The sequence below is a fragment of the Monodon monoceros genome, unplaced genomic scaffold (assembly GCF_005190385.1).
Source record: "Monodon monoceros isolate NGI ecotype Baffin Bay Population unplaced genomic scaffold, NGI_Narwhal_1 Super_Scaffold_6, whole genome shotgun sequence".
Classification (NCBI taxonomy): Eukaryota; Metazoa; Chordata; class Mammalia; order Artiodactyla; family Monodontidae; genus Monodon; species Monodon monoceros.
The window spans coordinates 51,675,245-51,697,548 of record NW_021703783.1 but is presented as its reverse complement, the minus strand read 5'-3'; the positions used below and the strand labels follow the sequence as shown (position 1 = coordinate 51,697,548).

At 37.0% G+C, this 22,304-nt stretch overlaps 1 protein-coding gene across 1 annotated transcript in view; it reads right to left on the bottom strand.

The window, feature by feature from the left end:
- The window catches only part of CAND1 (cullin associated and neddylation dissociated 1), a 63,609-nt gene that overhangs the window by 19,575 nt on the left and 21,730 nt on the right, over positions 1–22,304 (bottom strand). The window contains exons 2-3 of the mRNA XM_029206196.1: positions 10,898–11,041; positions 336–490 (exon numbers count right to left, since the gene is read on the bottom strand). Of these exons, the coding sequence (XP_029062029.1) occupies positions 336–490; positions 10,898–11,041 (299 nt within the window). The remainder of the gene's footprint in view (positions 1–335; positions 491–10,897; positions 11,042–22,304) is intronic.

The following is a 22,304-nucleotide window of genomic DNA, read 5'->3' as shown; positions in this document are numbered from 1 at the left end:
TAGAAAGCTAATCAGAAATAACTCATGATTTTGGTTATCTTTTCTCTCATTGCATAGGCTGGCTTTAACTCTATTCTGCAAGTCACATTTAATACAATATAAAATCTTATTCCAACATAAAAATCCTTCAGAACTGGTATTCCAAAGAGATACTTAAATTCAATCAAAATAATATTTTAAAGCAAAAATAAGACTCCGGACTTTTTTTTACAAAGATCTTTTAGGGATAGATACCTCTCTCCCTCCCTGGTCAGGAGGAAAAAAACCCAAAACGGTGGAGGAGAAATACCTCCATTTATAAAAGGGAAATAGGAGAAAAAAGCATTCTTGCTTACCACTGGAAGCTGGAGGGAGTTCTCCAATTACTGTTTTAAGGCCAATACTCGAAATATCTCGAAGTTGCTCCTTATCAGAAAGCATGTTAGTGCAGAGGGTATCTACAATTGTCTCTACTTGGTATTCTTTCACTTTACTCACTAAAGGGCCAAGACTGTAACATAAGGAAGAAAAAACATTTTTTTAATCTAGATAAACAAAAACAGAAAAACAGATGAGTGAAAACATTAACTTTTCTGCCTAGCAACTGTCAACACGAAATAAATGCTATGCCTGTAACACAGATAGTATATGAATAAGAGTGTTAAAAAATTCTTAATAAGCTCTTTGCAGTTTCCAATTTTTTCCCACTTATTTTCATCACAGTATCATGAAACTCGAAGATGCTTTCACCCTCTCCCGACAAACCCTTCAAATACACACAACATCTTTTAATAATAAGGCTAATTAGGAGTCTGCTCCTAACACGGATCCTATGATTTACCTGCAATAGAAATTCCATCCAGTGTATCACATTTTCCCAACTGTGACCCTTCCTTCCTACCATCTATCACCAACTCCAACTCATGAACCAAAAAATTTATATTCTTTTTATTTTCTTGTTTAAATTTTGAAAGTATCAAGTAACTGGGAAAAGCTCTTCCACCATGTCCTTGCCACAGAATTTAGCACATCGGAGATAATGTTTATTGCATGACTATTCATTGAGGAGCCATTGTATTCAAGACTGTATTGAATAACAAAAGTATGGCCCCTATCTTCAAAACTTTACCATCTGGTTGGTGAGGTAAGGAACTCACATAACTACTTTAGAAATGATGCAGGCATTCACTACTCTGCACAATTAAAAAAAAGAAAACAACTTTTAATTTCAATGTTAGTATTTATTTACAGACAGGAGACTGCACCTTGGAGACAGATTTTTAGGTACTTTTATTTATGGGGTATAGTTAGAAAAAAGAGCACTTCAAATGAGAGACTAGAATGAACAGAATACATGCTGAAAGAAATGAGAAGTCAAAAGAATTGCTTGATGCAAAAGGCAGATGAAACACAAAACAGGAAAGGCAAACACATGGGATATTAAGGGGAATCTTTAAAGTTAGGCCAATGAATTTAAATGTGATGTGGTAAAGTTGGGAGCCAATGCATTTTCTCAAGCATTAGTGACATGATGAAAATAATTTAATTTGATAAATGCTCAGATCATTGTTTCACATACAGATTCTCAATAAATCCTTAACAGCTGACTGCCTGACTAGAAAAGTATTAGGCAGTATGATCTGGGGAATTAGAGGGAATTTTCCTCAACATAATAAAGGCCATATATGACAAACCCACAGCCAACATTGTCCTCGATGGTGAAAAACTGAAACCATTTCCACTAAGATCAGGAACAAGACAAGGTTGCCCACTCTCACCACTCTTATTCAACAAAGTTTTGGAAGTTTTAGCCACAGCAATCAGAGAAGAAAAGGAAATAAAAGGAATCCAAATCAGAAAAGAAGAAGTAAAGGTGTCACTGTTTGCAGATGACATGATACTATACATAGAGAATCCTAAAGATGCTACCAGAAAACTACTAGAGCTAATCAATGAATTTGGCAAAGTAGCAGGATACAAAATTAATGCACAGAAATCTCTTGCATTCCTATACACTAAGGATGAAAAATCTGAAAGAGAAATTAAGCAAACACTCCCATTTACCACTGCAACAAAAAGAATAAAATATCTAGGAATAAACCTACCTAAGGAGACAAAAGACCTGTATGCAGAAAATTATAAGACACTGATGAAAGAAATTAAAGATGATACAAATAGATGGAGAGATATACCATGTTCTTGGATTGGAAGAATCAACATTGTGAAAATGACTCAACTACGCAAAGCAATCTACAGATTCAATGCAATCCCTATCAAACTACCAATGGCATTTTTCACAGAACTAGAACAAAAAATTTCACAATTTGTATGGAAACACAAAAGACCCCGAATAGCCAAAGCAATCTTGAGAACAAAAAACGGAGCTGGAGGAATCAGGCTCCCTGACTTCAGACTATACTACAAAGCTACAGTAATCAAGACAGTATGCTACTAGCACAGAAACAGAAAGACAGATCAATGGAACAGGATGGAAAGCCCAGAGATAAACCCACGCACATATGGTCACCTTATCCTTGATAAAGGAGGCAGGAATGTACAGTGGAGAAAGGACAGCCTCTTCAATAAGTGGTGCTGGGAAAACTGGACAGGTACACGTAAAAGTATGAGATTTGATCACTCCCTAACACCATACACAAAAATAAGCTCAAAATGGATTAAAGACCTAAATGTAAGGCCAGACACTATAAAACTCTTAGAGGAAAACACAGGCAGGACACTCTATGACATAAATCACAGCAAGACCCTTTTGGACCCACCTCCTAGAGAAATGGAAATAAAAACAAAAATAAACAAATGGGACCTAATGAAACTTCAAAGCTTTTGCACAGCAAAGGAAACCATAAACAAGACCAAAAGACAACCCTCAGAATGGGGGAAAATATTTGCAAATGAAGCAACTGACAAAGGATTAATTTCCAAAATTTATAAGCAGCTCATGCAGCTCAGTAACGAAAAAACAAACAACCCAATCCAAAAATGGGCAGAAGACCTAAATAGACATTTCTCCAAAGAAGACATACAGATTTCCAACAAACACATGAAACAATGCTCAACATCATTAATCATTAGAGAAATGCAAATCAAAACTACAATGAGATATCATCTCACACCAGTCAGAATGGCCATCATCAAAAAAGCTACAAACAATAAATGCTGGAGAGGGTGTGGAGAAAAGGGAACACTCTTGCACTGCTGGTGGGAATGTGAATTGGTACAGCCACTGTGGAGAACAGTATGGAGGTTCCTTAAAAAACTACAAATAGAACTCCCATATGACCCAGCAATCCCACTACTGGGCATATACCCTGAGAAAACCATAATTCAAAAAGAGTCACGTACCAAAATGGTCATTGCAACTCTATTTACAATAGCCCGGAGATGGAAACAACCTAAGTGTCCATCATCGGATGAATGGATAAAGATGTGGCACATATATACAATGGACTATTACTCAGCCATAAAAAGAAACGAAATTGAGCTATTTGTAATGAGGTGGATAGACCTAGAGTCTGTCATACAGAGTGAAGTAAGTCTGTAAGAGAAAGACAAATACCGTATGCTAACACATATATATGGAATTTAAGGGGAAAAAAATGTCATGAAGAACCTAGGGTTAAGACAGGAATAAAGACACAGACCTACTAGAGAATGGACTTGAGGATATGGGGAGGGGGAAGGGTAAGCTGTGACAAAGTGAGAGAGAGGCATGGACATATATACACTACCAAATGTAAGGTAGATAGCTAGTGGGAAGCAGCCGCATAGCACAGGGAGATCAGCTCGGTGCTTTGTGACCGCCTACAGGGGTGGGATAGGGAGGGTGGGAGGGAGGGAGACACAAGAGGGAAGAGATATGGGAACATATGTATATGTATAACTGATTCACTTTGTTATAAAGCAGAAACTAACATACAATTGTAAAGCAATTATACTCTAATAAAGATGTAAATAAATAAAAAATAAATTTAAAAAAAGAAAGAAGAAAAATAAACAGAAATATTGGAGAAATCCAAAAACAGCGCAATCCAAATGGATGGAAATGATAATAAGAGACATGGCATATATGCAGAGACCTAATGTGAAACAATACAAATTGGGATTGAAAATAAAAGCAATTCCAAAAATGAATTTAAAGACTTGCAGCTTCTAAAATGGCAAAATAGCTTTGTTGGACTAAACCTCCTGCAGATAACAATTACAAAATCTCTAAAACTCTATTTTAGAAAACAACAATTTGAATGCATAATGATGGAACTAAAAACAGATGGAAAAAAGTGTCTACCTAGAATTCCATATTCTGTGAAATCACCTTTAAAAATGTAGAATAATAAAAATTTATATTAAAAACTTCAGATAAAAGCTGAGACTACATGGCAACCAGACCTATACTACAGAAATTGCCAAGGGAAGTTCTTTAGGCTAAAGGTAAATTAAACCAAATGATAACTCGGATTTACAGAAAGGAATAAAGATCACCAGAAATGGTAAATGTGTGTATACCTAAAAGGCTACATTTAAGAGACTATATATTTTTTCTCACAACTATCAATAATACTGTATTATGGACACACACACACAAATTTAAAAAACAATAGTAGCACATAGCCAGGAGGAAGGTAAATGGAAAAATGTTATTTCAAGGTTTATATAATTTATATCAAGTGGTACAATATTAACTTTTAAGACTGTGGTAAATTTAAGATGCAATTTATAATCCATAGCCTAGAGTGACAATTTGTAAAATAACACAAAGATGATGTATCTGAAAAGTCAACAGACGAAATCAAAATTAAATATTATAAAACAAGACACTTCCCAACTTTTGGTTTCAGGAACCCTTTTAACAGTTTGAAAATCAATGAAAGACACCAAAGAATTTTTCTTTATGTGGGCTGTATGTATCTGTCAATGCTTACCACATTAAAAATTAAAAGTAACAATAATAAAGGCACATGTTAACATAAATTTAACATTTTAAAGGAATAACTATATTTTCCAAAAAACAAAAAATGAGAAAAATAGCTGTTTCACATTTTTGCAAATTAATGTTTGGGCTTAAAATAACTGGATTCTTACATCTGCTTTTGCATTCAATTTTTTGTGATATAATGTGTCATGTAGCCTGTGGAAATTATACCGTATACTTATGGGAAAATGAGCAAATTATACCGTATACTTATGGGAAAATGAGCATCAAAGGGTGAATAACACCTTAGTATTACTCATATTAAGTTTTGAACTTTCGTGGTCACAGATGTCCCAGGGACCCCCAAATCAAACTTTGAGAACTGCTGCTATAAAATATTTGATTAACCCAAAAGAAGGCATGAAAAAAAACAATTAAAAACAAACTCCCCCCAAAAAAACACACAACAAAAGAAACAAATGGAAAAAAAAAAGTAAAATGGCACATCTAAATCTAACTACATCAATACTTACAATAAACAACAATGGACTAAAACACTCATATCAAAGGGAAGAAATTATGAAACTAAATAGAAGAAAAAAAAGCAAGACCTAACCATCTGCTGTCTACAAGACGCATAATTTTAAAACACAGGACTTCCCTGGTGGCACAAAGGTTAAGAATCCGCCTGCCAATGCAGGGGACACGGGTTCGATCCCTGGTCCAGGAAGATCCCACACGCCGCGGAGCAACTAAACCCGTGCGCCACAACCACTGAGCCTGCGCTCTACAGCCCGTGAGCCACAGCTACTGAGCCCGCGTGCCACAACTACTGAAGCCCGCACACCTAGAGCTGGTGCTCCACAACAAGGGAAGCCACCGCAATGAGAAAGAAGCCGGTGCACCGCAACGAAGAGTAGCCCCCACTCGCCTCAACTAGAGAAAGCCCGCGCGAGCAGCAACAAAGACCCAATGCAGCCAAAAAATAAACAAATACAAATAAAAACAGATTAAAAACTGAAATAGAGAAAGATACACTAATCTTAAAAAAAAAAACTGGAGCAGCTATATGAACATAAGAAAAAATATATTCCAAGAAAAAATATATTCCAAATATATTTACAAAGAAACATTTTATACTCATAAAAACATCAAACATTAGGAAGACATAATTATAAATGTGTATGCCCCTAATCATACTTTAAAATACATGAAGCAAAAATTGGCATTAAAGAGAAAAACAGATAAATTGACAATTATAGTTGGAAATTTTAACACTCCTTTCTCAGTATTTAATATTAAGAAAAGAAAAAACAATCACAAAGGATATAAATCTGAACAACACTATCAGCTACCCTGACCTAACATTTATAATATACCATACCCAACTACTGTAGAATACGCTTTCAAGTGGACAGGGAACATCCTCATCCACCAAGACCTATCATATGCTGAACCATAAAACCAATCTCAATGAGTAGACAAAAGAAACCAAAACAAATAAACCTCCCTGAAACCTTAAAGAGTATGGTTCTCTGACCATATGCAATTAAATTAGAAACCATTAAAAATAAAAATAAAGATCTAGATAGTCTCCAAATATTTGAAAATTGCTTCTAAATAATCACAATGGAGATTAAAAATATTTCAAACTGAATAATAAAAATACCACAATTTACTTAGAGGAGAATATATACCTTTAAATGTTTAAGAATTAGAAAGGAAAAAAATGAGTGGAAAGAAAGGAATAATAAAAGAGAAGCAATCAGTTAAATAAGGCAACAGACAATAGGGAAAATAACAAACCCTAAAGTCAGTTCTTTGATAAGATTAGTAAAGTTGGTAAATCCCTGATTAAATGAATTGAGGGGGGAAAAAAAGAGAAATCACAAATTACCAAAATCAGGATCGAAAGAGGGGGATATTCACTGATGACGATTGTTTAGATAGACTATCCCCAGGAATCAACAAAAATTACTGTAATAATTAAGAGATAGTACGGTTTGCAGTTACGAGATTCAGTATTGTTAATTGTTGATTCTCTCCTAATATTTCTATAGCTTCAACACAATCTCAATCAAAATTTGAGCAAGCTTACTTTTAAAACAGAAATTAACATTCTAAAATTTACATGGAAATACAGAGAACTTAAAAAATCAAAATACTCTTGAGAAAAGAATGAAGCTAGAGAACTTACACTACCTTACTTCAGACTTCTACAGATCTACACCAGCGTTTCTCAACCAGGGGTGACTTTTGCCCTTCCACAGACATTTGGCAAAGTCTGGAGACATTTTTGGTTGTTCCTACTGGAGGATGAAGGAATGCTACTGGCAAAAATAGTGGGTAAAGGCTCAGATACTGCTAAACATCCAACAACACACGCAATACACAAGATACCTTGCCATAACAAAGAATTATCTGGCCCCAAAACTCAACAGCGCCAAGCCTGAAAAAGCCTGAGCTATGCTAATAAAACTGTATGGTACTGGCATTAGAACAGACAAATAGATCAGCGGAACAGAATAGTCTAGAAATAGACTTACACTTTTATAGTCAACTGACTTTGACAGAGATGTCAAAGCAATTCAGTACCGAAACGAAAATGTTTTCAATAAATTGGTACTTCAACAACTGTATTTCCATATAGAAAAAAAAACAGCTCAATTCCTACTTCACAAAAATTAATTCTAGATCACAGGACTAAAAATAAAAGCTGAAACTACAAAGCTTTTAGATGAAAACACAAGAGAAAAATCTTTGCAACATAAAGATTTCTTCAGCACAGAAAGCAATAACCATAAAAGTTGAAATTAATTTATAAATTAAATCAAACTAAACTAAATTTTTAAATAAATTAAAAACTTAAGATCATCAAATTGGGAGAAAATACTATAAGACATATATGTGCCAAAGGACCTATATCCAGAATACATGAACTCCTATAATTCAATAGTAAAAAGACAGCCTCAATTTTAAAAACAGGGAAAAGTCCACAAAAAAATAAATAAATGGCCAATAGACAAAATGACATTAGACATCATTAGTCATCAGGGTAATGTAAATTAAAACTACACCTATACATCAACTGGAATAGCTAAAATTAAGGAGTGACACAACCGGGATTTCCTTGGTGGTCCAGTGGTTAAGACTACAGGCTTCCACGCCTGGTAGGGGAACTAAGATCCCGCATGCCGCAGCCCAAAAAAAAAAAGAAGAGTGACACAACCAACTGCTGATGATAATGTGGAACAACTGGTACTTTCACGTAAAATGGTAAAAATACTTTGGCAAACAATTCCACAGTTTCTTAAAAATCTAAATGGACAAAAGCAATTTCACTCTTCCTAAGGAATAAAGACACATGTCCTGAAAAGGACTCACACAAGAATGTTCACTGTCTCTATTCACAATAGCCAAACCTAGGAAGATGTCATTGTGCCATCAGTGAACTACTAATCAGTGATAAAAAGTCACAAAACACTAATACATCCAACATAAAACCAATTTAAGGTGAACAATATTGACCTTAAGTAGGGAAGGTGTGAGGTAAGGACACAATTTTATCTTTTTCAAATGGTTATCCAGTGTTTTGAAAAAAGGTCCAGCTTTTCTCATGATGCCACCAACTGTATCATGTATCGAATATTTTCCATTCTATTTTACACTACTGGTCTATTAATGCCTCACTACCTCACTGCTTTCATTAGATAAACGTAATAGTATGTTTTCGTATCTAGTAGGGCTAGCCAACACACCTCCAACTCCAGAAATTTTCAGGGAATTTTTTGTCTATCTTGAGCAAATACCCTGTCCCTCTTCTCTCCCTTCCACGAAAATATACTTTAGAATCAACTTGTCTAGCTTGTGGAAAAAACTTACTGATTTTTAGAATTAAGTTAGCATTAAAATAACCCAGAGAGAACTGACAACCCTGTTGAGTTATCCTATCCAAGGACCTGAGATGTCTTTCCATTGGTTCCAAGTACACTTTTCTGCGAGTATGTTTTTGTTATTGGTCAAGAGTAAAGTTTTTCTTCTATAAAAGAAAGTTTTTAAAAAGAAAATTGTAAACTTACCTTAAACCATGCAACACCCTCACCCAAAGTCACCACTGTAACATTTCTTGTCACATTTATTGCTAGGCATTTTGTCTTTCTGTTACTATAATAAATGGACATTTGCTTCCATATCTTCTAACTGCTTATTTGCTTATGTGAAGGCTACTTATTTTTGTTCATTAATTTTACATCCAGTTCCTTCACTGAATTCTTACTGTTTACATTATTCTTTTCTTCCTCTGATCTATTAACATGATGGAATAAAAATATTAATAAAGCACATAATATTAAACGGTCCTTATACTCTTGGGATGAATGAACCTCACTTGGTCAGAGTATATTATACTTAATGTATTGTTGGATTTTATTTTGAACATTTAAATGAAACTGGTGTGTAGTTTTCTTTTTTAGTGTTGTATTTAGTCAGAATTTATCATCAGTATTTGGTTTAAAAATAAGACTGGAAGGTTTTCATACTTTATGTTCTGAAATAGTTCAAAAACTATCTATACTGGAATTACCTGCTCTTCGAGGTTTCAGAGTTGTGTGAAAGATTTCTGGGCATGAGTTTCTTTTGGGTGATGAGTTCTTTGATAAATTTTCCAATTTCTATCTATTAGGATTTTCCCTCCTCCAAGAATCAGTTCCTGGGTTTTATCACCTAATATATTACTTTTGTTAATATCTTAATTCCTTTCTTATTTTCCTGAATATACGTCATTTTCCCCCCAACCTGTTAAATTTTAAGTATAAAAGATCATCAAAAGCTCAAACGATCAGGTTTCTAACAAGATTCATACTCAAGTGAATAAAGACCTGTGTACCTCTCACCTCTCAATCTGGGACAAAGCCTACATTTTATTATCATTTTTAAAGGCTGCTTATTGCTCAGCACATAATTTGAACCAAACAATTTTGTTTATTAATAAGCACATGGCAAAAGAAACAAAAGATGAAAAATAATTATTAAGTAAAACTAGACTCGTTCGCATTATTCTGCAACTTACCATTTTTTGAAGACCCATTTGATTTTAAACTTGCTAATGTCCCAAGTTAAAGAAAGTTGTACTACATGTCTAGAAATTCTATGCTGACCAATGATTTCTCATACTTTTGCCTCTTTTTACAGAGGATATGTAAAACCTTAGCCTAAAATAAATGTAAAACCTTTATAAGAAAATCCAACAAAGGTAATGAGACAATACTTTATTTAAATTGATACCAGATATTATATGCCATACAAAATGACATAAAATTCTATAATTTAATTTTTATATGAAACCAGAAGTTATACTTACTAATAACTTACTTGTAAATTTTTAAGGGTTTCTAATATTTGGTATGCATAAATTAAATAGATGCACTAATACAATTTACCAAGAACTCAAATTCTGTACCTTTAACTAAGAATAAGAGTCCAGTGGTCAATATCACACCTAACAAGATGCTGTCAATGCACCATACACACAAAGGTAACTGGAATTCTCAATTTTTAGGAGATTCTTTGTAACTACTGTATCATCAGTGTCAATTAAACTATGGTTTTAACTGTTGCTATCCTTTATCAAGTCTTATTTTTTACTTCCTTGTCATTGGTTCTTAAAACCACCCCTCCTCCCCGGAATACAGAGATGGATAGGCCTTTTAACCTAGCTAAAAAACCTGGCCAAACAAGTAAGAGAATTACTCTTTCTGGAGCTTCCTACATGTATTTCATAAAAATCAAAATAACATGTCCAGCCAATACAGAAACTACATATAAGGAAATGTGTCTCATGTACCAAGTACAAATACTAAACCAAATCACCTACAAATTCTAAAGAAAAACTCCAGAAAGACATAGTACAAGACTAAGATAATTTACCAGTTATTACACTGAATTTTTTAAAGGAAAGTGAAGGCGGTAGGAAGCAAGTAAAAAACAACTTACCATTTGACAGCTAAATTCTGTACCTCTCCATTTTTATCTTCCAGTAACTTCAAAATCATTTTCACTACCTTCCTTTCACTATCATCATCCAACTTGATGGAATCTTTCTGCAGTTCTGTCATCAAATCATTTGTAGCCATAAACCTGTCAAAAAATTAAAATTTGTTGGTAATTAAAATTTTTTAAGCACTAATAAAAATAAATCACAGTTTTCAAATCCAATGCTATCATTCATATCTAAGTCCTGATCTAGTCTTCTAAACAAGGTATCATTGGCTAAAATTATCTTCCCCGGGTTAGTGTTGATTTCAAATTTACTGACCGGACCTTCAATGAATGCTCTTTCATTCTAATAAAGTTGACCACGGAACAACGTGGCGGTCAAGGGGGTCACCCTCCCCCCACCTCGCTAAAAATCCATGTATAACTTTACAGTCACCGTCCACATCTGCACTTCCGCATCTGCAGATTCAACTGACCACAGATCGTGTAGTACATGTAGTACATATTTATTGAAAAAATTTCCCATATAAGTGAACCCATGCAGATCAAACCCATTGTTCAGGGGTCAGCTGTAATTGCATCACTGCTTTTAGGGGAAGAAAAGCTCCTCTTTACTTTTTCGTTGCATGTGATTTGAATTTTATCTAGGAAGTCTTTAACTAACATTAAGAATACCTTCCTGTGTAATACTGTTGTGTTGGATTGGGAGTTACATATTACAAATCACTGGGAAAATTCCAAAATGCAAATTCTCACCTCCACCCCAACTCCCACAACCAGGATCAAATGTATTTTCAAAACGATGAAGAGGTGATTCCAAAAGTTATTCCAACTGACATCCAGCCCCCTTTCCTTAAGAACCACTACCAAAGAACAAAGTTTTAAACTATGCGCAAGCACAATTCTTATCAAGTCTTATTAAACTGCTTATAAAGAAAAGCATATGTTCAAATTGGGATAATACAGGGTAAATTAAGCATGGGCCTTTTAAAAATTAACATCGTTCTCCTAATTGGAAGCCCCTCCCCATTTTATATGATGACAAAATGAAATTAAAACCACACAATATTCCAGAAAGTTAAAAGAACAACTGAATAGAACACTAATGCAGGCACTTCTACACACAAAGCATGAAAAGCACCTTAACTATTTTACTTAGATAAAATCCATTAAACAACCATACCAGTTAGGACCTCTAAGAACCCCTGAAATGTTAATCATCTGGTTGAAGAGAAAACATAGTGATCATCAATTTAAGTAAAAAAGCATGTAATCCCAATAAAAAAAAAAAAGTTACTTTATAGTTCTGAAGAAACTATACTGGTACACAGATTCCTTCCTTTATTTACCATTATTTATTCACTGCCTGTTATGATGCTACAAAGGCTGGACTATGAGCAAAGAACAGGTAAGACATAAGTCTTGACTCCTAGCCTCAGAGAGCTTATACTCTAATAAACAAGTCTACTGATTTTCAAAAATCAATAATTAATGGTTAAACATTTTTTAAAAGTTGAAACGAGCACCGGCAAAATTAGCAACAGATAATATTTTTTAAACTCAGAAAACCTGGATTGAGATAGTATGAGGTTATAAGAAGAACTACTTTTTAATTGTGACCGTGAAACCAGAAAGTTCCTTCTGTTCATGTGTTAAAAGGTTTGCACTATAAATTTTATAAGGAAATTGTTTGACCAGTTTGAAAGCTGTCTATGGAAGATTCAAAAGTCAATTTGTAAAACGTCTCTTAGGCATTTACTGCTTTAGGTATGGGGCTGAGGGCTGAGATGATAAATTTATACTCAGTCCCCTCTTAACTTATTCATCTAACACAGCAGACAGGTAAATGGAAGAATCTCACACAAATTTTCTAAAACACTCAAGGGTGTTTTGCAAGGATCACACCAAAGAACCAATAGTTAGTTTGGATCTCAAAGGATTACCAGGGCTTGCATGGGGAAAGCTGGTTCGGGATTTTAAATGTATTTGTGTGCATGGTGGTGGTAAGGGGCATAATACCTCAGAGTGAAGCAATTCAGTGTGTCTGAGGCACAGGGAAATAGAAACTTAACAAGAAGATGGAAATGTAGGCTGAGGTCAAGATGGGAAAGGTTGTATATACTCATTCACTATGTTCTGAGAACCTTTTATTTGTCAGTTACTGTGCTAGGTACTATGGATACAAGGGCTGGCAAAAGCAAACACAGTTGTTTCCTGCTATCTTGGAACTTACATAACAGCTGAATAGAGGCATACTGATTTTTTAAAACTACATACATGAGTACTTACATATGTAGTTATGACCTGAGATAAATGCTATGAAGGAAAGGAATATGGCATAAAGAAAAGATAATGGGATAACAAAGTAACATGACCTAGACTGGAGTGAAAGTTGTGTATCAGGGAAGACTGAGATCCTAAGCATGAAAAGGAAACTGCGTGTGGGGGGTGAGGAGGTTATGGCCAAGTAGGCAGGGGCCAAAAGATTAAAGAGATTTGAAGATCTTACTAGGATTCTAGTCTTTATTCTAAAAGTGATGGGAGGATGGTTCTGAAGAACCTAGGGGCAGGACAAGAATAAAGACGCAGCCGCAGAGAATGGACTTGAGGACACAGGGAGGGGGAAGGGTAAGCTGGGACGAAGTGAGAGAGTAGCATTGACATATATACACTACCAAATGTAAAACAGATAGCTAGTGGGAAGCAGCCACATAGCACAGGGAGATCAGCTTGGTGCTTTGTGACCACCTAGAGGGGTGGGATAGGAAGGGCAGGAGGGAGACGCAAGAGGGAGGGGATATGGGGATATATGTATATGTATAGCTGATTCACTTTGTTATAAAGCAGAAACTAACACATCACTGTAAAGCAATTATACTCCAATAAAGATGTTTTAAAATAAATAAATAAATAAAAGTGATGGGAGGAACTTCCCTGGCAGTCCAGTGGTTAACACTCCACGCTTCCAATGCAGACGGAGCAGGTTCGATCCCTGGTCTGGGATCTAAGATCCCACACGCTGCACAGAGTGGCCAGACAATTTTTTAAAATTAAAAAATAATAATAATGATAAAATAAAAGTGATGGAAAGCTACTCATCTGAGGTAGAGATGGGGAGTAAATGGAATGATCAGATTTACATTTCAGAAGTATTACTCCATCTACACTGTGGAAAACAGTTTGAGAGAACCAAACTTCATTTAGCAGACTGGATAGAGAACAGTCAGGAGAGCTATGCAGCAGTCTAAGTGAGAAATGATGGTAGCCAGAATTAGGGTTATGACAATAAATGGAGATGGAAAAAATGTACACACAGTCAGTTCTCATTATTAGCAGAGTAAAATTTGTTGTAACCCCCAAATCAATTCTCCAGCGCTTTCATGACATGTGCAGACATGCGAAGAACCAGGAAATATTTGAATCACCCAAAGCACACATTCTGTACACACCCCCAGCTGACACTGCACCAGGTGACACTCTGCCTATTTCAGCTCTCATACTGTAAACAAGCATCCTCTTCTCAGTCTATCTGGAGCCATGTGTTTTTTTTTCGTTTTTTTTGCATGTTTGTGCTTTCTGTTGGTAATTTTGCTGTTTAAAATGACCCACAAGCATGGTGTTGAAGTGCTATCTAGTGTTCCTAAATACAAGAAGGCCGTGATGTGTCTTCCAGAAAAAGTACATGTTAGATAAGTAACTACTGCGAATAATATAATGAGAACAAACCCTATTTGAGATTTACAAGGTTAAAGTTTATAGGTCTTTGAAATGGATTAGATATGGGGATGGTAAAGGATGAGTTAGGAAAAGGACAAAGAAGTAGAAGGGAAACCACAGGACTTGGGTGTTATAGTCAGTATACGTTCTGTCCAGTCTTAGTGTTATTGAATAACCACTGTCACACATTAGAGGGTTCAACCACTCATCTTACAACACAGGAAGAGAATTTAACAAGTCTGGTTCAACTACAGACTATACTGAATGGCCACTCCTCTGATCCTAATCAGCAAAATCCCAACCAAATTGAAGACATCAACAACGTGACTTGCTGCCCTGCAGACCAACTTTGTCTGCCCTTGGCCAAAAGTAAGGACTGTGGGGGGGGGGGGGGAGCCAGCAGCCCCTACAGTCCAGGAACTGTTCTAAGGCTCATACCTAAACTTCAATGATAACATCCAAATGAATAACCCAAACAGATCTGATGCTTTCAGGGAAAGCATATTTTTTTCCTGGGCATAAACACACAGAACATCCATTTCAGGTAAGTTCACTTAGCAACATAAAATACCAAACATCCTCCTAACTAAATGAGTGACTGCTACTTCTTTACCAACTATAGCTTTCCCTCTGCTTTACTATGCCCTCCTTATAACATTTATTAAGACGTCAAATGACAGAATTACCCCTTTCTGACATTCACAGAAAGATAGACAAGATGAAAAGGCAGAGGGCTATGCACCAGATGAAGGAACAAGATAAAAACCCCAGAAAAACAACTAAATGAAGTGGAGATAGGCAACCTTCCAGAAAAAGAATTCAGAATGATAGTGAAGATGATCCAGGACCTCAGAAAAACAATGGAGGCAAAGATCGAGAAGATGCAAGAAATATTTAACAAAGACCTAGAAGAATTAAAGAACGAACAAACAGAGATGAACAACACAATAACTGAAGTGAAAACTACACGAGAAGGAATCAATAGCAGAATAACTGAGGCAGAAGAACGGATAAGTGACCTGGAAGACAGAATGGTGGAATTCACTGCTGCATAACAGAATAAAGAAAAAAGAATGAAAAGAAATGAAGACAACCTAAGAGGCCTCTGGGACAACATTAAATGCAACAACGTTCGCGTTACAGGGGTCCCAGAAGGATGAGAGAGAGAGAAAGGACCTGAGAAAATATTTAAAGAGATTACAGTCGAAGACTTCCCTAACATGGGAAAGGAAATAGCCACCCAACTCCAGGAAGCACAGTGAGTCCCATACAGGATAAACCCAAGGAGAAACACGCAGAGACACATAGTAATCAAATTGGCAAAAATTAAAGACAAAGAAAAATTACTTAAAGCAGCAAGGGGAAAATGACAAACAACATACAAGGGAACTCCCATAAGGTTAACAGCTGATTTCTCAGCAGAAACTCTACAAGCCAGAGGGAGTGGCATGATAGACTTAAAGTGATGAAAGGGAAGAACCTACAACCAAGATTACTCTACCCAGCAAGGATTTCATTCAGATTTGATGGAGAAATCAAAAGCTTTACAGACAAGCAAAAGCTAAGAGAATTCAGCACCACCAAACCAGCTCTACAGCAAATGCTAAAGGAACTTCTCTAAGTGGGAAACACAGGAGAAGAAAAGGACCTACAAAAACAAACCCAAAACAATTAGGAAAATGGTCATAGGAACATACATATTGATAATTACCTTAAACGTGAATGGATTAAATGCTCCAACCAAAATACACAGGCTTGCTGAATGGATACAAAAACAAAACCCATATATATGCTGTCTAAAGGAGACCCACTTCAGACCTAGGGATACACACAGACTGAAAGTGAGGGGATGGAAAAAGATATTCCATGCAAATGGAAATCAAAAGAAAGCTGGAGTAGCTATACTCATATCAGATAAAATAGACTTTAAAATAAAGAATGTTACAAGAGACAAAGAAGGACACTACATAACGATCAAGGGATCAATCCAAGAAGAAGACATAACAATTATAAATATATATGCAGCCAACATAGGAGCACCTCAATACATAAGGCAACTGCTAACAGCTATAAAAGAGGAAATTGACAGTAACACAGTAATAGTAGGGGACTTTAACACCTCACTTACACCAATGGACAGATCATCCAAAATGAAAATAAATAAGGAAATACAAGGTTTAAATGACACATTGAACAAGATGGATTTAATTGATATTTATAGGACATTCCATCCAAAAACAGCAGATTACACTTTCTTCTCAAGTGCACACGGAACATTCTCCAGGATACATCACATCTTGGGTCACAAAACAAGCCTCAGTAAATTTAAGAATATTGAAATCATATCAAGCATCTTTTCTGACCACAACACTATGAGATTAGAAATGAACTACAGGGAAAAAAACATTAAAAATAAGAACACATGGAGGCTAAACAATACATTACTAAATAACCAAGAGATCACTGAAGAAATCAAAGAGGAAGTCAAAAAATACCTAGAGACAAATGACAATGAAAACACGACGATCCAATTGGGATGCAGCAAAAGGAGTTCTAAGAGGGAAGTTTATAGCAATACAAGCCTACCTCAAGAAACAAAAAATATCTCAAATAAAAAATCTAACCTTACACCTAAAGGAACTAGAGAAAGAAGAACAAACAAAACCAAAAGTTAGCAGAAGGAAAGAAATCATAAAGATCAGAGCAGAAATAAATGAAATACAAACAAAGAAAACAATAGCAAAGATCAAAAAAACTAAAAGCTGGTTCTTTGAGAAGATAAACAAAATTGATAAACCATTAGCCAGACTCATCAAGAAAATAAAGGAGAAGACTCAAATCAACAGAATTAGAAATGAAAAAGGAGAAGTAACAACTGACACTGCAGAAATACAAAAGATCATGAGAGATTACCACAAGCAACTCTATGCTAATAAAATGGACAACCTGGAAGAAATGGACAAATTCTTAGAAATGCAAAACCTGCCAAGACTGAACCAGGAAGAAACAGAGAATATGAACAGACCAATCACAGGTAATGAAATTGAAACTGTGATTAAAAGTCTTCCAACAAAGAAAAGTCCAGGACCACATGGCTTCACAGGTGAATTCTATCAAACATTTAGAGAAGAGCTAACACCTATCCTTCTCAAACTCTTCCAAAAAATTGCAGAGGAAGGAATACTCCCAAACTCATTCTATGAGGCCACCATCACCCTAACACCAAAACCAGACAAAGATACTACAAAAAAAGAAAATTACAGACCAATATCACTGATGAATATAGATGAAAAAATCCTCAACTAGGGCTTCTCTGGTGGTGCAGTGGTTGAAAGTCCGCTTGCCGATACAAGGGACACGGGTTCATGCCCCGGTCTGGGAAGATCCCACATGCCACAGAGTGGCTGAGCCCGTGAGCCATGGCCACTGAGCCTGCGCATCCAGAGCCTGTGCTCCGCAACGGGAGAGGCCACAACAGTGAGAGGCCCACGCATCACAAAAAAAACAAAAAAACAAAAATCCTCAACAAAATACTAGCAAACAGAATCCAACAACACATTAGAAGCATCATACACCATGATCAAGTGGGATTTATACCAGGGATGCAAGGATTCTTCAATATACACAAATCAATCAATGTGATACACCATATTAACATTTTGAAGAATAAAAACCATATGATCATCTCAAAAGATGCAGAAAAAGCTTTTAACAAAATTCAACACCCATTTATGATAAAAACTCTCCAGAAAGTGGGCATAGAGGGAACCTACCTCAACATAGCAAAAGCCATATACGACAAACCCACAGCAAACATTCTCAATGGAGAAAAACAGAAAGCATTTCCTCTAAGATCAGGAACAAGACAAGGATGTCCACTCTCACCACTATTATTCAACATAGTCTTGGAAATCCTAGCCACGGCAATCAAAGAAGAAAAAGAAATAAAAGGAATACAAATTGGAAAAGAAGAAGTAAAACTGTCACTGTTTGCAGATGACATGATACTATAAATAGAGAATCCTAAAAATGCCACCAGAAAACTACTAGAGCTAATCAATGAATTTGGTAAAGTTGCAGGATACAAAATTAATGCACAGAAATCTCTTGCATTCCTATACACTAATGATGAAAAATCTGAAAGAGAAATTAAGCAAACACTCCCATTTACCATTGCAACAAAAAGAATAAAATACCTAGGAATAAACGTACCTAGGAGACAAAAGACCTGTATGCAGAAAATTATAAGACAGTGATGAAAGAAATTAAAGATGATACAAATAGATGGAGAGATATACCATGTTCTTGGATTGGAAGAATCAACATTGTGAAAATGACTCAACTACCCAAAGCAATCTACAGATTGAATGCAATCCCTATCAAACTACCACTGGCATTTTTCACAGAACTAGAACAAAAAATTTCACAATTTGTATGGAAACACAAAAGACCCCAAATAGCCAAAGCAGTCTTGAGGGAATAAAACGGACCTGGAGGAATCAGACTCCCTGACTTCAGACTATATTACCAAGCTACAGTAATCAAGACAATATGATACTGGCACAAAAAGAGAAACATAGATCAGTGGAACAAGATAGAAAGCCCAGAGATAAACCCATACACATATAGTCACCTTATCTTTGATAAAGGAGGCAAGAATATACAATGGAGAAAAGACAGTCTCTTCAATAAGTGGTGCTGGGAAAACTGGACAGCTACATGTAAATGAATGAAATTAGAACACTCCCTAACACCATACACAAAAATAAACTCAAAATGGATTCCAGACCTCAATGTAAGACCGAACACTATAAAATCCTTAGAGGAAAACATAGGAAGAACACTCTGACATAAATCACAGCAAGATCTTTTTTGATCCACCTCCTAGAGTAATGGAAATGAAAACAAAAATAAACAAATGGGACCTAATGAAACTTCAAAGCTTTTGCACAGCAAAGGAAACCATAAACAAGACGAAAAGACAACCCTCAGAATGGGAGAAAATATTTGCAAACCAATCAAGGGAGAAAGGATTAATCTCCAAAATATATAAACAGCTCATGCAGCTCAATATTAAAGAAACAAACAACCCAATCCAAAAATGGGCAGAAGACCTAAATAGACATTTCTCCAAAGAAGACATACAGATGGCCAAGAAGCACATGAAAAGCTAGCTGCTCAACATCACTAATTATTAGAGAAATGCAAATCAAAACTACAATGAGGTATCACCTCACACCAGTTAGAATGGGCATCATCAGAAAACCTACAAACAACAAATGCTGGAGAGGGTGTGGAGGAAAGGGAACCCTCTTGCACTGTTGGTGGGAATGTAAATTGATACAGCCACTATGGAGAACAGTATGGAGGTTCCTTAAGAAACTAAAAATAGAATTACCATATGATCCAGCAATCCCACTACTGGGCATATACCCAGAGAAAACCATAATTCAAAAAGACACACGCACCCCAATGTTCACTGCAGCGCTATTTACAATAGCCAGGTCATGGAAGCAACCTAAATGCCCATCAACAGATGAATGGATAAAAAAGATGTGGTACATATATACAATGGAATATTACCCAGCCATAAAAAGGAACGAAATTGAGTCATTTTTTGTGAAGTGGATGGACCTAGAGACTGTCATACAGAGTGAAGTAAGTCAGAAAGAGAATAAAAAATATATATTAAAGCATGTATCTGGAACCTAGAAAAATGGTACAGATGAACCAGTTTGCAGGGCAGAAGTTGAGACACAGATGTAGAGCACAAACATATGGACACCAAGGCGGGAAAACCCCGGCGGGGTGGGGATGGTGGTGTACTGAATTGGGCGATTGGGATTGACATGTATACACTGATGTGTATAAGGCTGATGACTAAAAAGAATCTGCTGTATAAAAAGTAATAATAAAATAAAAAATAAAAATTACCCCTTTCTGACAACATCCAATCTAAAGCAAACCTCTGCTTCCTTCCCAAAATTACCCAAATAGATCCTAACACCCTCTTACTGAGATATCCCATAGTATGTGTTCTCCCTCACTACATGGTAACAAACCAAACCTGTGAGGGACATCTAGACATATAAGAGAATATCAAGAAGAAAAAAGTGGTAAACAGTGCTTACATTACATATCAAATAAAAGAGCAAAGAAAACACCCACTAAATTAGTTACCTGGAGATTGTGAGGGATTTGAGGGAGAGTAATTTCAATAAGCCTAGGAGGGCAATCTCTAAGTTTAGAGTTTATCTCGTAGTCTATGGGAATTAGTGCAGAAGGCAACGATCAGCTGTGATATTTAGAAAGAAAATTCTAATGGAAAAATTACCAAAAGACTGGATTAAAAAGAGGCCTGAGAGAGACTAATTTGAGAAATACTCATCAGGGAACTAAGGTAAAGAGGAAAGGGTGACATCAAGCTTTCCAACTCGGACATCTGGTGGATGGTAATATAACACAACAAAATAAGAATAAAAAAGGTTTAAGGTGGGAGAGGAGGAAGTTATGCTGTTAACTTTCAGACTTTTATGGGAGTCCCAGGTGGATTAACCTACAGGCAGTGCCATCTCATTGATTTATTCAAGTATTTTGGAGGTACCATTATTAGAAACTGTGCCAGGCTCTGCAAAAACTTATGAGCAAGACAGTCAGACTGCAACACACACACTTGGCGACTGAAAGTTCACTGAGGACATAACTTATTCATCTTTAGTAAATCCAATTACAGAAGCAAAAATAATGGTAAAATGAGCAAAGATGGCGGAAGAGTAAGTCGCGGAGATCACCTTCCTCCCCACAGATACACCAGAAATACATCTACACATGGAACAACTCCTACAGAACACCTACTGAACGCTGGCAGAAGACCTCAGACCTCCCAAAAGGCAAGAAACCCCCCCACGTACCTGGGTAGGGCAAAAGAAAAAAGAATAAACAGAGACAAAAGGATAGGGACGGGACCGGCACCAGTGGGAGGGAGCTGTGAAGGAGGAAAGCTTTCCACACACTAGGAAGTCCCTTCGCGGGTGGAGACTGTGGGAGGCGGAGGGGAAAGCTTCGCAGCCGCAGAGGAGATCACAGCAACAGGGGTGTGGTGGGCAAAGCGGCAAGATTCCCACACAGAGGATCGGTGCCGACCGGCACTCACCAGCCCGAGAGGCTTGTCTGCTCCCCCGCCGGGGCGGGCGGGGCTGGGAGCTGAGGCTCGGGCTTCGGTCAGAGCGCAAGGAGAGGACTGGGGTTGGCGGCTTGAACACAGCATGCAGGGGGTTAGTGCGCCACGGCTAGTCGGGAGGGAGTCCGGGGAAAAGTCCGTACCTGCCGAAGAGGCAAGAGACTTTTCCTTACCTCTTTGTTTCCTGGTGCGCGAGGAGAGGGGATTAAGAGCGCTGCTTAAAGGAGCTCCAGAGACAGCACGAGCGGCGGCTAAAAGCATGGACCCCAGAGACGGGCATGAGATGCTAAGGCTGCTGCTGCTGCCACCAAGAAGCCTGTGTGCGTGCACAGGTCACTATCCACACCCACTTCCGGGGAGCCTGTGCAGCCCGCCACTGCCAGGGTCCCGGGATCCAGGGACAACTCCCCCGGGAGAACGCACGGCGCGCCTCAGGCTGGTGCAACGTCAGGCTGGCCTCTGCTGCCGCAGGCTCGCCCCGCACTCTGTGCCCCCCCCCCCCCCCCC